Below are 13,284 nucleotides of genomic sequence, written 5' to 3' on the forward strand. Positions count from 1 at the left end.
GTCTCTGATTGGCTCTGGCATGTGGGGGGGCGGGATGTGGCAGCGAGGGGCGTGGCCCTGCCGTCTCCCAAACTGGAGTCTTCCTCGCAGAGCGGAAGCCGACCTCTCCTGCCCCGGAAGTGCAAGTCTGGAGGTCGTGCAGGTGAGGATTCCGCCGGCGAGGCGGGTTTTTTCGAGATGCCGGGGGCTGAGGCCAAGGGCTCGGAGTTGTCCGAGAGGATCGAGAGTTTCGTAGAGGCACTGAAGCGGGGCGGCGGGCGGCACAGCTCCGAGGACATGGCCCGGGAGACCCTGGGGCTGCTGCGCCGGATCATCACGGACCACCGCTGGAGCAATGCAGGTGAGGCAGGCCTAGCTCCATCGCCTCCCTCGCCACTTTCCGTTTCCTATCCCCGGGCGGAAAGTCGCCCAGGCCCCACCGCGCCCTTGCCGCGCTTACCCTCTCTCTTTGGACGACAGGGGAGCTGATGGAATTGATCCGCAGAGAAGGCCGGAGAATGACGGCCGCTCAACCGTCAGAGACCACTGTGGGCAACATGGTGCGGAGAGTGCTCAGGATCATCCGGGAGGAGTATGGCAGGTCAGGCCCACGTCCTGGGCCGGGGGTTGGACCCAGTGACGCTTTTTACATGGAGCCTTTATTGGAGCTGAGCAGCTGTTGTTACCTTAATGACCACATCTCTTCCCCACCTCCCTCTTTGGGTCTTGTTGCCTCCATAGACTCCACGGACGCAGCGACGAGAGCGATCAGCAGGAGTCCCTGCACAAACTCTTGACATCCGGGGGCTCGAGCGAGGATTTCCGCTCCCATTATGCTCAACTCCAGTCCAACATCATTGAAGCAATTAATGAGCTGCTTGTGGAACTGGGTGAGTCCTGATCCCTAGGTGGACAAGACAGGTGGCAGGCAGATGAGGGAACAGAAGACCCTGGAAGTTGTCATCAGCAGAGATGGGAGATTACCAGTCCTCTGGTGCTCGGAAGTTTGCCCTCATCCTGATTAGGAAGGGTTGGAATAGGTGGCAGACTAAGATAACCCTCTTTACATTTCCTTACAGACTAACCCCTTATCGACTGCAGATCTGCTGTGGCGGAGACTCTATTTGGGAAGAGCTTTATTTTTATTTTAAAGAAGATGAACCCCCGAAAACCACAGTTGATAGACCCTCCTTCACTAAACTTCCTCTTGAATTTTTATACAGACACACATACACATATACATACACATACACATACACATAGGCCACCTTCACCCACTTGTCTGTGTGACTCAGGAGAACTGTAGATACTTATTGCAATCAGCGTTCCCAGGGGAGGAAGAAGCCGAGTCTGTCTGTGCACTGAGCTGCTGCTTCCAAATCCACCCCCCCCACCCCACCCCCAGTTTTTCTGCCGTGGCCTCCCTGTCAGTTGGAGGTGTTGTGGCCACCTTTTGGAGGAGGAGTTCTTTGGGGGGAAGCTCTGTTTACCCCACGCTCAGCACTTTAGAATTTCCCAAATTGGACCATTTCTTGCCTAAATTCATTGTCTTCAAAGTCAATTGTAAAGAGCTGGTGTTGGGACCCGGCAGGGGCACAGGGAGTAAGTTGATGAATAGGGGTGCTGCTGGGCAAGAGGGTAGGCTGAGAACTTGGGAGATGGAAGATCGTGGAGGAGCAGGGCTTTTAAGGAAAGGTGACATTCCACATTAAGTCCATTGACCACGTGTTACCAGGGTCTGCTAGGTGGGCAGTCTAGAGAAGGGTGCACATCCCTTTCTGTTTTCTGTAGTGTCTGTCTGTGTTGTAGCATAGCAGTGTCATATTTTTCTTGAAAAACTGGCTTCTTGCAGAAGGGACAACGGAGAACATCGCAGCCCAGGCTCTGGAGCACATCCACTCCAATGAGGTGATCATGACCATTGGCTTCTCCCGAACAGTGGAGGCCTTCCTCAAAGAGGCTGCCCGAAAGAGGAAATTCCATGTCATCGTGGCAGAGTGTGCACCTTTCTGTCAGGTACGGGGACTGCTGGAGTTGCTAAGAAAAATTTAAAATAAGGAGAGAATAAAGGAGGGGTAGGTGGGCTCCATGCCATCTTTGAATTGATAAGCAAGGCACAGTGAGAAGACAAAGTAAAACACTAAGGGAATTTTCAAGTTCATCCTGTTAACATTCTTAAACATTGGTTTAGGAAAGTTGGGTGACATATTTTTCATACCATATAAAGAAAGAAACCTTTGTTTTTAACCTTCAAGACCCAGTTTAGATATCATCTCCTCTGGGAAACTGTTTTTCACGGCTGTTCTTCTCCCCCTTCTCCCCAACCCTTCCAATAGTAAATGAATCAATTCTAGCTCTATACTACTTCCTACTTCAGTACCTCTATTATTATATCTATTACTGCATGTTAGAGGTTTTTTTAATATATATATATATTAAAAGTTTTATATATATATATATTAAAATTTTTATATATATATATGCCTCTCCTAAAAACTCCTTGAGAGAGTCAGTGGTATTCACTTCTGTAAAATAAAGGCTCAATAAATGTTTTCATAGAACTGGGTAAAAAAAGAAAAAAAAAATAAGAAAGTTGGGTGAGCTGCTAGGCCCAAGAAAAAAATAAATATTGGTTGTTTTAGGAATCAAAATAGGGTAAATTACCTTGAGGATGACTGATGCTTGGTCTAACCTCACTCAATCTTTAGGTAAATAATAGGTCTCCAAAAAAGGAAGTATGTAAGGATGCAAGGAGGTTGTAAAATAATGAGCTAGGATCTGTCTTGTCAGCTCTGCTGCATTATGCAAGCAAGTCATATTTCCAGTTTTGTGGCTGTCCTAGTGCTGCTGGGGAGTAATAAACATTTATTAGAGTCCCCTGGGCTTCCTCCTGCTTCCCAGAGAATACCTACCAGATGAGTTAGTTATCTGTTGGAAATTGCGCGTTGGATATACCCAGTATCACAGAATCCCCAGAGCTCTTTCATTCTCTCTCACTCTTCCTCCCAGCATCAGCCTTTCTCTCCTATTGCAGGGTCATGAGATGGCAGTCAATTTGTCCAAAACAGGTATTGAGACGACTGTCATGACGGATGCTGCCATTTTTGCTGTTATGTCAAGAGTCAACAAGGTGGGTGTATTTGGTTTATAGTGTGTCGAATTCATGAAGATTATACTTCTAAAATGTTGGTTCTCCACCCCCACCCCACCCCCAATATCCATGAGAAGGGAGGAAAGTTTCTAGCACCTTTTAAAAATATATACATGGGCCTTTTTAATCTATTAACTGATGTTGTTTCCCCCTTTATCTGAATCATTATTCCTCACTTGGAGGAGACTCATTTTGTTTAAAGCATTGAAAAGAATTAAGTGGGACTAAGGTAAGTGTGTCAGCTGCTAGGGATCTGGTAAAGGGCTGCTCATTTCTGCTCAGAGAGCTTGGCGGTGGTGGATGGTGGAAGAAAGGCTCCCTGCTTCTCAGGAGGTATGAAAGATAGATTTCCAGGAAAGACAGGGCTAAGAACAGTGGATATTGCAGTTTCCTGTCCTGTACTATGTTCATTCTTCCCTTGCGAACCCACTTTTATGCTAGAACTTGTGGTCTGAGCCTAGACTCCCTTTCCCTTGGGTGTACCAGCGTGTGACCCCCCAGTACACCAAGACTGAGGCTGAGCATTCCGGCTCTTGTGCCCAATGGCCTGTTTAGGGCTCTATTCCTAGGATGGCTAACATTTTCTTTCCTGTCCCAAAGGTGATCATTGGCACAAAGACCATCCTGGCCAACGGTGCCCTGAGAGCTGTGACAGGAACTCATACTCTAGCACTGGCAGCAAAACACCATTCCACCCCACTCATCGTCTGTGCACCTATGTTCAAGCTTTCCCCACAGGTATGTCTGTCTGTCTCCATCTGCTCTCTCGTCTGTCTCTAGGCAACAGAAGGAAGTCAAGGTGTAGGTCTGAACTGTGGGCCTTCAACCTTCTCACTCTGGGGCTTCTCTTTGTCTGCATTTACTCAATGGATTAGACCCAGTGGAGGCTGGAAAAAGCCACAGAAGTCTTGATCCAGGAAAAGCCATTGATAGTTACAACCTGTCAGCTTCAGGAAGTCAAAATTGTAAGGTCAGGACAATACGCAGTTGGGGAAGGCCCTTTGTTTACATTGCCACCACTCGCTGACACCATTTCTGAAAATGCCAAGTAAGTTGAAACTAGAAACATAGAATTGGTTTTATTTGTTCCAGGGACTGTCCTCTGTAGCCTGAATACAAGAAGTTACTAAGTGAATAGCAGTTTCACCAGTGATAGAAACTACTTGCTTTGAACATATCAGCCTATCTATAGGTGTCTACTTTTTTAAAAATTGAGGTGAAATTCACATAACATACAATTAACCATTTAAAGTTGTATAGTTCAGTGGCACTTACCACATTCACAGCATTGTGCAACTACCACTCTCTAGTTTCAAAACTTTTTCATCATCCCAGAAAAACACTCTGTACCTATTGAGTAATCACTCCCTATTCCTCCTTCTCCCCATCTCCTAGTAATTGCTAATCTGCTTTCTGTCTCTATGGATTTGCTTATTTTTGATATTTCACATAAAAGGAGTCATACAACATGGACCCTTTTGTTTCTGATTTCTTTCACTTAGCATAATGTTTTGGGGCTTCATCCGAGTTGTAGCACAGTACTTTGTTCCTTTTTGTGGCCGAATAGTATTCCATTGCATGGATATACCACAATTTAATTATCCATTCATCTGTTGATAAGCATCTGAGTTATTTCTACCTTTTGGCTTTTGTGAATAATGCTGCTGTAAGCCTTTGTAATCAAATGTCTGTGGATGTATGTTTTTTATTTCTCTTGGGCGCATACCTAAAAGTGGAAGTGTCAGATGAGCTGACACTCTCTTTTTTTTTCTTTTTCCCTAATTCTTTTTTTTCTTTTTCCCTAATTCTCTTCCAGTTCCCCAATGAAGAAGATTCATTTCACAAGTTTGTGGCTCCTGAAGAAGTCCTGCCTTTCACAGAAGGTACAGAAGTTGCTTGAATGTATGCGGCACACGCGCTTGTATGTTTTGGGTTTTTGTGTATGTGTGTTTTGGGTTTTTGTGTATGTGTGTTTTGGTCTTTTGGTTTTGGTTTTGGTGGCCAATGGGATTGAATGCCGTCAGGTTGTGGTTTTTTTTATCATACTTCTTGTGGGGACTGTTCTCTTTAGCAGCTTAGAGTGCTTGGGGTCCTGATCTAGTTGATGTTCATTTTCTTCTAAAACTAATATATTTTAGCTGCGTTATTGGGGCCATGGCGGGTTGGATCACCCAGCACTGACTGGGTTTGGCCTTGAAAGTTCTTTGAGACACAGGCGACAACCCAATGAGAAAATGTTCTTGTTTTCGGCTGCTGCAGGGAGTCATTCTGGTAACGTGACTGCCAAAGAAAGCAGGCTCTGAAATGTTACTTCTGAAACTCGCCTGTAGCCTGGACACCTTTGTGTGTTGGGGTCCATTTCTCTCACATATTCTGAAGGCAGCTTTGCTCAGTGAGCCTGCTGCCTCGTCAACAGTTCGCGTGGGCTTTAACACCCTCCTGGAGCAAAGCATAGTACTCGGGGTGCTGATTCTTCTTGGAAATTGAATAACTTCACCATTTATCCAAACATTCATTCTTTCAAGAAATATTTATGACTATTGAGTACCCACTGTGTATCCAACACTATTTCAGGCACTAGGGATATAACAGTGAATAACATAGATAGGCCCTGCTCCCCCAGAGTTTACGTTATGTTGCAAAAGACAGACAAGAATATGTCAGGTCATGGGATGTTTTAGGAAGAAAACAAATACGAAGGATGAGATGGAAAGTGACGAGGGGACTACCTTAGTCCGGGGAAGGGACTTAATGAGATGGCATTTCAGCTGAGTCCTGAAGGAATACAGCCTGCTATGTGAAGATGAAGGAAAGAGTTTTCCAGGTGTTGGTGCAAAGGGCCTGGTTTAGGTACATGCTTAGCCAGTTGGAAGAACATGGCCATGTGGCTAGAGAGTAATGAGCAAGAGAGAGAGTAATATGAACTATAATTAGTGTAGTGTGGTGGCAAGGGGCCAGATCTTGAAGGTTGCAATCCCAAATTTGAATATTATTCTAAGGGTTATCTATGGAAAGGCATTAGACAGTTATAAGCATAGGGTGTATCATGATCTGAAGTCATCTCTTCTGGTTTGTATGTTGCTGCAGTTTCCCTTCCTTGGGGTGGCGAGTGTACTTGCATTACTGAGCCTAGAATCTATAAGATACTTAATTATTAGAACAGGAGCCTTGGTTTTATCTTTTGCTCATGTGATTACCTTTCAGGGGACATCTTGGAGAAAGTCAGTGTTCATTGCCCTGTGTTTGACTACGTTCCCCCAGAGCTCATTACCCTCTTTATCTCCAACATTGGTGGGAATGCACCTTCCTACATCTACCGCCTGATGAGTGAGCTCTACCATCCTGATGATCATGTCCTATGACCACCACTCGTCCTAAGCAGAAGCTGCTTAGGCAAACACAGAATGGAGTGGAGACTTCAGTGCCACGGCTGAAACACATCTTCCTTGTAATGGGGGAGTGATCTGGAGTCAAGCTGAGAAAACTTGATACTGATACTGTTCCCCACCGTTTCAGTCATCCTATAACCAGGATGCACATCCAGGACGATTTTTTGCCTTTCAGGTCTCAACAGAGCAGCAGGGCTTGACCTATTGATTTTGGAGCCTCTTAGTGACTTGGGGCGTCTGTTTCAGGAACTTAAACTTTCTGGTTCAGTGGTGTGTTAAACACAACACTGCAGACCTTGCTGGGCTACAGGTTTTTGCTCAGAAATGACTACCACGCCTTTTCTGAGGCTGTGCCAATAAAGGCTGCTCGAAGGTTCCTGAGTTGGTTTATTTACTGTCCTGCTCTGACTGAAGCGCCTGCAGCAGCAGCAGCAGAGCCCTTTGGTGTTTTCATAGAGGGCAATAATCAGAGGTAACAGCCTAAAACAGAAATGCAGGTGAAAGTGTTTATGATTCCTTTATAATTGACTGGAATTCATCCCAAACAACTTGTTAATAATCCAAGACAATGGTTCCAAAATCACTGATCATCAGAATCATCTGGGAGTTTGAGAAAATATACAATCCCAGACCTACTGCATCTGATCTCTGGGATGGCACATGGGAATCTGCTTAGAGTGCCCCAGAAAAGGACACCCTCATGTACTGTTAATAGGACTGTAAATTGGTACAACCTTTTCCAGGGCAATTTTGAGTCTTCTAGAATTATTTTTACAAGCACACAAAGACACAGACAAGAATGTCCATTGTAGCAGCTGTAATGTCACAGCCTAAGTGTCCAGCAATATAGCATTTTGTATTCTGTTAGTTAAAAACAAGACAGGTTTTAAAATAAGTATGATGTACCGTGGAACATTATGTATACACTGCAACAGAGGTTTCTAAGGGTGGCTTGAGATCAGTGTCTGGATTAGACATTTTAGATGGTTCATCTAGTATTTAATTTGAATTATTTACCAGTATTTTAAAATCTGGAGGTTACACATTAAACAAATTCAGATTTCTTGCTACTCCTGAAGATTTGGCAACTCTGGGCCCACATTACCAAATGGCAGCATTTGGCTATAGTTGGGTAGCTTCTAATTCCATTAAATGGAAAACCCCCAGTTTTCTGCTGTTCCAAGCCATGTCCACTAAACTCATTTATGTTGTCTGCCGAACCCTCGTAGGCATCTGAGTGGTGACCCTTGTGTTAATGAATGGGATAGATTTGTAAGCAAGTCTGTTTTATATTCTGTATAAAACCAAAATCAAGCTGGGAAAACAAGCTGCAGAGCAATCTACATGATATGACCCTAACTAACTTCCTTAAAACAAAATATATGCATGCATAGGATAAAAGTCTGGAAGAATAACACCAAACGGTGGCAAGAAGGAGGACAGGTTCAAATTTTATTTAGTGTGTTTGTATATTGTTTCTATTTTTTATGTGTACTGCTTTAGTAATTATGATTTCAAAAAGTCTCCCCAGGTTATCCAGATGATCTGGATGCCATGTTTGGGAAGTTTGGTCCAAAACAGGGGTCCAAGGTCCACTGAGTGTGCAGGGGGAACCCCCTGGGATGCTTGTCACAAAGCCAGCCTCCTGCCTCTCGCAGCAGTGTCTATGACGTACGGGAGGAAGTTCTAGGAATCTGCATGTTTAACAAGCAACCCAAGGGATTTTAACAGGGCATTTGATAACCTTGTTTTGATAAACACTGGCCAGAGGTAGACGATGAGGGAAAGGGCTCTACTCTGTTAGCTACTTGACATGAGCAGATCTTTTCCTTAGGATTCTTATCTTCCCTGAGACAGGGAAAAAGCAAGACTGAAGAGGGTCAGTCTAAAGGACTGACCTAAAAGCTCTCTGACACAGAAGAGCCTGGCTCACTTAGGTCTCTGTCAGTTATTTCTTAAAGCATCTAAGACCCCACGCTTTCTCAGTGAAGTGGCTTATAGCTACCAATTTCGAGCAATTGTCTCCTCTGAAGGCACCAGTTCTTGACGGCAGCTCACTTGGGTACGACCATGTGCTCTGGGGTAAGAGCAGCAGTGAGTCAAGGAACTTAAATCTGTTTCTGGCTCCAAAAGTGCTTTATGATACTTGTCCTTTGTGCATCTTGGTCCCTGGGTCTAAAATTAGCACCAACATCCTGCCCAGGCAGAACTGAGATGGACGAAGTTTACCAGGGTAGAGGCTGTCTCTTTGGTCAACACTTACAGTGCCTAGAACAGAACTGCACAAATGCGTACTCTTTAGAACCTCAGTCAAGTAAATCCCACAAAGCTGTTTATATGCCTGGTTTTTCTATTTCTCTCTCTCCCTTTTCCCAGTTGAGGAAGAGTAAATATTGGAAAGGGAGAACCTGATCTGAACAGGGAGAAGCTAAGGTGTTTGTGTCAGCTTCCTGCCTTATCAGCCTTTGTTTGGGCTTGCCTCTCACCCCTGCTTTTGGAGCAGAATCCAGAAGCTCATTTAAAAACTGTTGTAGCTTGGAAAATTAATAGAGGATTACATGGACGTGGAAGTCTTCCTGAATAGGCTTAATAAACCAAGTTAGATCACTTACTCAATACAGTTGTAAAGACGCTTTTTCCCATGGTTTATGTCTTCCAATTTGGACGGAGGGCAGGAAAGGCACAATTCCTGGAACTCAAATAAGGAATAGAAATTCCCAACATAGCCTCTTAAGAGAAGTCTCTGAAAAATACTCTACCAAGAAAAACTGAAGTGTAAAGTGATACCTCAAAGAAAAAAATGCCGGTACTCGTAAGATCAGAAGTTTCACAGATGTGCTTCAAAGCCATTTCTCAAAGTAATCTGTTGCAGCAGTCTTTGGGTTTATGAAGGCTGCCAGGCTCACAGTTCCACCATTGAGCTCCATGACTCTGTAATACCACATACGTAGAACTCAGTACATCAGAATGCTTTGCCATAAAGATAGTACCAGATGGTGATGTAATTATTGTAAAGGCCTACACTATCCACCTGTCCTTGCAAAAACTCCCTCTGCAGATATGCATCTAGTTGACACAAAGGAGCTATTTTGAAATGTGGTTTGGAAATGTTTTTTAATCTCTGCTTTGGATTATCCTTTCATTCACCAAACAGTTGTTCCAGGATGTTGTGCAATGGCTAAGCGATTACAACCAATAAAGAGCTATAGTCTAAGCTTTCAGTCTTCACAACACACAGCAGAGGGCTGCCTTCAAGCCTAACCACACTTGAAACGACGATCGCCTAATGTTTAAATTAAATATTGTGCTGACGAGAAGGGGCCTTTCAGTAGTGTTTTTGCAGGCATGTTAGTTACATTTATTTATTTTATAAATTTATTTATTTATTATTTATTTTTGGCTGTAGGTCTTCGTTGCTGTGTGCAGGCTTTCTCTAGTTGTGGTGAGCGGGGGCTACTCTTCGTTGTGGTGCACGGGCTTCTCATTGTCGTGACTTCTCTTGTTGTGGAGCACAGGATCTAGGCGCGCAGGCTCAGTAGTTGTGGCACACGGGCTTAGTTGCTCCGCGTCATGTGGGATCTTCCTGGACCAGGGCTCGAACCCATGTCCCCTGCATTGGCAGGCGGATTCTTAACCACTGCACCACCAGGGAAGTCCCTACTTACATTTAGAATTAAGACCTGCCTAGAGAAGAAGGAAGCTACTTAAAAACTTGACAAGATTCCAAAGATTCATAATTTATATGTAAAATTCTGCAGTTAACTACTATAAAAGAGAGGTCATGAAATACTTAAGTAATGATAAACTAATAGCAGTAGCTAACTCCAGACTACCATTTTTTTTCTTTTTTGATCGATTGGATGCTCCTTAGAGCAAGTTGTTTAGTCAGGCAAGTTGTACAGGGAAAGTCTGGCCAAATCCAGCTTCTTCACACCGCTACTTGAGTCATGCTAGCTTGCTGGTTCGATAGATGGAGACACTCAGATGTAAGACACTCAGATTCCCACAGGCTTTGATCAGGTTGCCTGAACTTTATCAGATGTTTCTGGATAAGATTGAGTACTCTGTGACAAATGGGCATGGGATGAAAGTGATTCAAGGTCTTGAAAAATCCTAAACCATAAGATAACTTCTTTTTTCTTTATCTCTTCCACAATTTCTGCCTCAATACATTTAGAAGGGACTCACTAAATGTTACTGAATGATAAATAAATGAATAAATGGAGAGAGAGAAGGAAGGAAGTGTTTATTTCGAGCAGATTATCCAGATTTTTGGTTTCCCAGACTTTCTTTTCCTCTCTTCTGAGCCCACCTTTTTGCCATCTCACTGTTGATGAGCAACTTCAGCTGAGAAGGGGTGAAAATTGGCACGATATACAGTGGCAAACATACCAGTCAGTTCTCATTGTTAGCCTGCTTTTGTGAAGGGTTTTGATGGAAGGAGGTGCACTTCAGTGGAAAACAGGTAGGGAGAGTCTAGTTCCTTGTGCCAGAAACTGCTCTTCCCTTCCTTCAGATACGCCGGTACCGGCCCCCACCTGAAGCTCGGGCTGAGCCTGGTTGTCAGTGCTGTCTAGGAACTGATGGGCTGCATCTGTTCTTACTTGGCATGGCTTCCTCAGCCCCCTGCACATCTCTAGAACTTGGCCTTGGGCCCCTTCCTGCTCTGACCTGTTATGGTTGCCTTGTTCTTTTTATGATCTGTTAGGCTCAGATCCCAGCTGTTCATTTGTGTCTGACCTTTTGCCTTGCTCTGACGTCTGATTGCTAGACCCTCTCCGTTCTCAACTACTCATGGAGTTCCAGATCCCCAGCTGGGTTCTGGACTTTGCCCTAGCCCCCTCCCCAGACTCTCCTTTTCCTTCTAGCCTACATTCTAAGCTTTGCCTTAAGCTTTTCTGATACTAGCTCCTATTGCCATCTATATAGCCTTAATTCTGACGGTAGAATTGTTAATTTCCATTTATTTCAATAATAAAGACATAGCTGTAACTCAGGGTGATCCCTACACTTAGAGGAAGTTACCTAGTCTATCACTGGTTTCCTTGTCTCTCTCTCTGACTGAAGCTAAGCTTCTTGAAGGCGTGCACCTTTATTTCTCAATACAATTCTGATGAGTGTTGCTGACAAAGGAACTCGTTAAGAATGGCTTCGTTACACATCTCATCTCTCAAGTTAACAAAGCCTCCGCTAACCAGAATCAAGTACAGTTAAACCACTAGGTTTACAAACTGATAAATCCCCAATAAATTAAAAAGACATAGGGCAGTGTGGGTAATGATGGGAATGTGTGCAGTGTGAAGTCCTACAGACCTGGGCTGGAATTCTCCCTCTCAGCAAACCGGTTAACATCTCTGAGGTTTAGTAGTCTCACGGCAAGAGAGAGATACTAGTTTCCTAAGAGGACCATTGTAAGGATTAGAGATCATGTATACAAAGCATTTGGTACATAGTGAGCCCTCAGTAAATGGAAGCTAGTATCAGGACTTCCCTGGCGGTCCAGTGGTTAAGAATCCACCTTCCAATGCAGGGGACGCAGGTTCGATCCCTGGTCAGGAAACTAAGATCCCATATGCCGCGGGGCAACGGAGTCCGTGTGCCGTGACCACTGAGCCTGCACGTTCTGGAGCCCACATACCACCACAACTAGAGGAGCCCGTGACAAAGAGCCCGTGTGCCACAACCGGGACCCGACACAGCCAAATAAATAAATAAACATTAAAAATAAAATAAAATAACATCTTTAAAAAAAAATGGTAGCTAGTATTCTTGTTCTTGGAGCCAGAAAACTTGGATACCACTCTCAGCTTTACTTATTAGCTATGTGATCTTAGAGAATATTTTTCAAACTTACTTTCCCACTTTGTAAAATGGGGAGAATAATACCACCTTACCTCATGGGTTGCCAAGAAATTCAAATAAGTTATGCAAATATTATTTGTAAACCTTAAAACACCATATAGGTGTTAATGATTACCGTCATGTGTTTGAAGATTAAATGTATCTCTGCTCTTATGGCACCTGAGTTAAAAAACAAAACAGAATGAAACAGAACCCTGACAGGCAATAAAAGTAATGTTAGATATTTTTGGCTAATTGGTTGGTTTTATGCTGATACATGCTACTGAGTTCATAAATTATTAAGATAGGATAATTATCTCTTGCATTGCTAGAGTCAGGCTGGGCAGGATGATTGGTTACATGATTTTTGGAGAACTTTTTCTAGTCCTCTGCTCTTCTCAAGAACACAGGGGTTTGAGATTATTAGCAAGACCTTGTGAAATCACACCCCATCACCCTAATATAAGAGGTATCGTAACGCTTTTTTTTAATCGTACAGATTGGTCTGACCTAAAAAGATTTTTAAAACTCCTGGGACAGCTGACCTCCATGTAGCTCTGGAGAGGGGAGACAGATGTCCAGAGGCCACGGCACCCCACCGGGCCTGGAGGCTGAGCCCCTGAAAATACCCTCCTTTCTAAGGCTAGCCCTCCCAGTCTATGAAACCACTTATACGTATTTAGAAGAATAAAGGCCAGTGGTGCCTATTCTTCAGGGTTCCAATTACGTAATTCTACAAGGATCTACGAGGATCCCCTTGAAAACCAGTGAAGGCTTTCCCTAAACCTTCTGTGAATGCACTACTTCGTCACTCCCGTAAGATTCACTGCAGGGCTGCCGGCAAACGAATTTTTCTCCCGTAAGCACAAATTTGTTTCCTGTATTAAAAAACGAAGAAAATCATTCCATTTGCTACAAAGACCA

The 13,284-nt window shown here is 43.9% G+C and overlaps 1 protein-coding gene across 2 annotated transcripts in view; it reads left to right on the forward strand.

Annotated features, from left to right (window-relative positions):
- Positions 1-80: 80 nt before the first annotated feature.
- Positions 81-13,284, forward strand: part of EIF2B2 (eukaryotic translation initiation factor 2B subunit beta) — a 33,871-nt gene continuing 20,667 nt past the window's right edge. The window contains exons 1-8 of one of the 2 annotated variants that reach the window (XM_030831763.2): positions 81-340; positions 460-580; positions 721-869; positions 1,832-1,995; positions 3,014-3,109; positions 3,731-3,868; positions 4,947-5,013; positions 6,335-9,733. In XM_030831763.2, coding sequence (XP_030687623.1) covers positions 178-340; positions 460-580; positions 721-869; positions 1,832-1,995; positions 3,014-3,109; positions 3,731-3,868; positions 4,947-5,013; positions 6,335-6,492 — 1,056 coding nt within the window. In that variant the 5' untranslated portion in view covers positions 81-177 and the 3' untranslated portion in view covers positions 6,493-9,733. Of the gene's footprint in view, positions 341-459; positions 581-720; positions 870-1,831; positions 1,996-3,013; positions 3,110-3,730; positions 3,869-4,946; positions 5,014-6,334; positions 9,734-13,284 lie in introns of those variants that run through there. The other variant, XM_060295059.2, reaches the window with a different exon arrangement.

Source organism: Globicephala melas, chromosome 2 (genome assembly GCF_963455315.2).
Source record: "Globicephala melas chromosome 2, mGloMel1.2, whole genome shotgun sequence".
Classification (NCBI taxonomy): Eukaryota; Metazoa; Chordata; class Mammalia; order Artiodactyla; family Delphinidae; genus Globicephala; species Globicephala melas.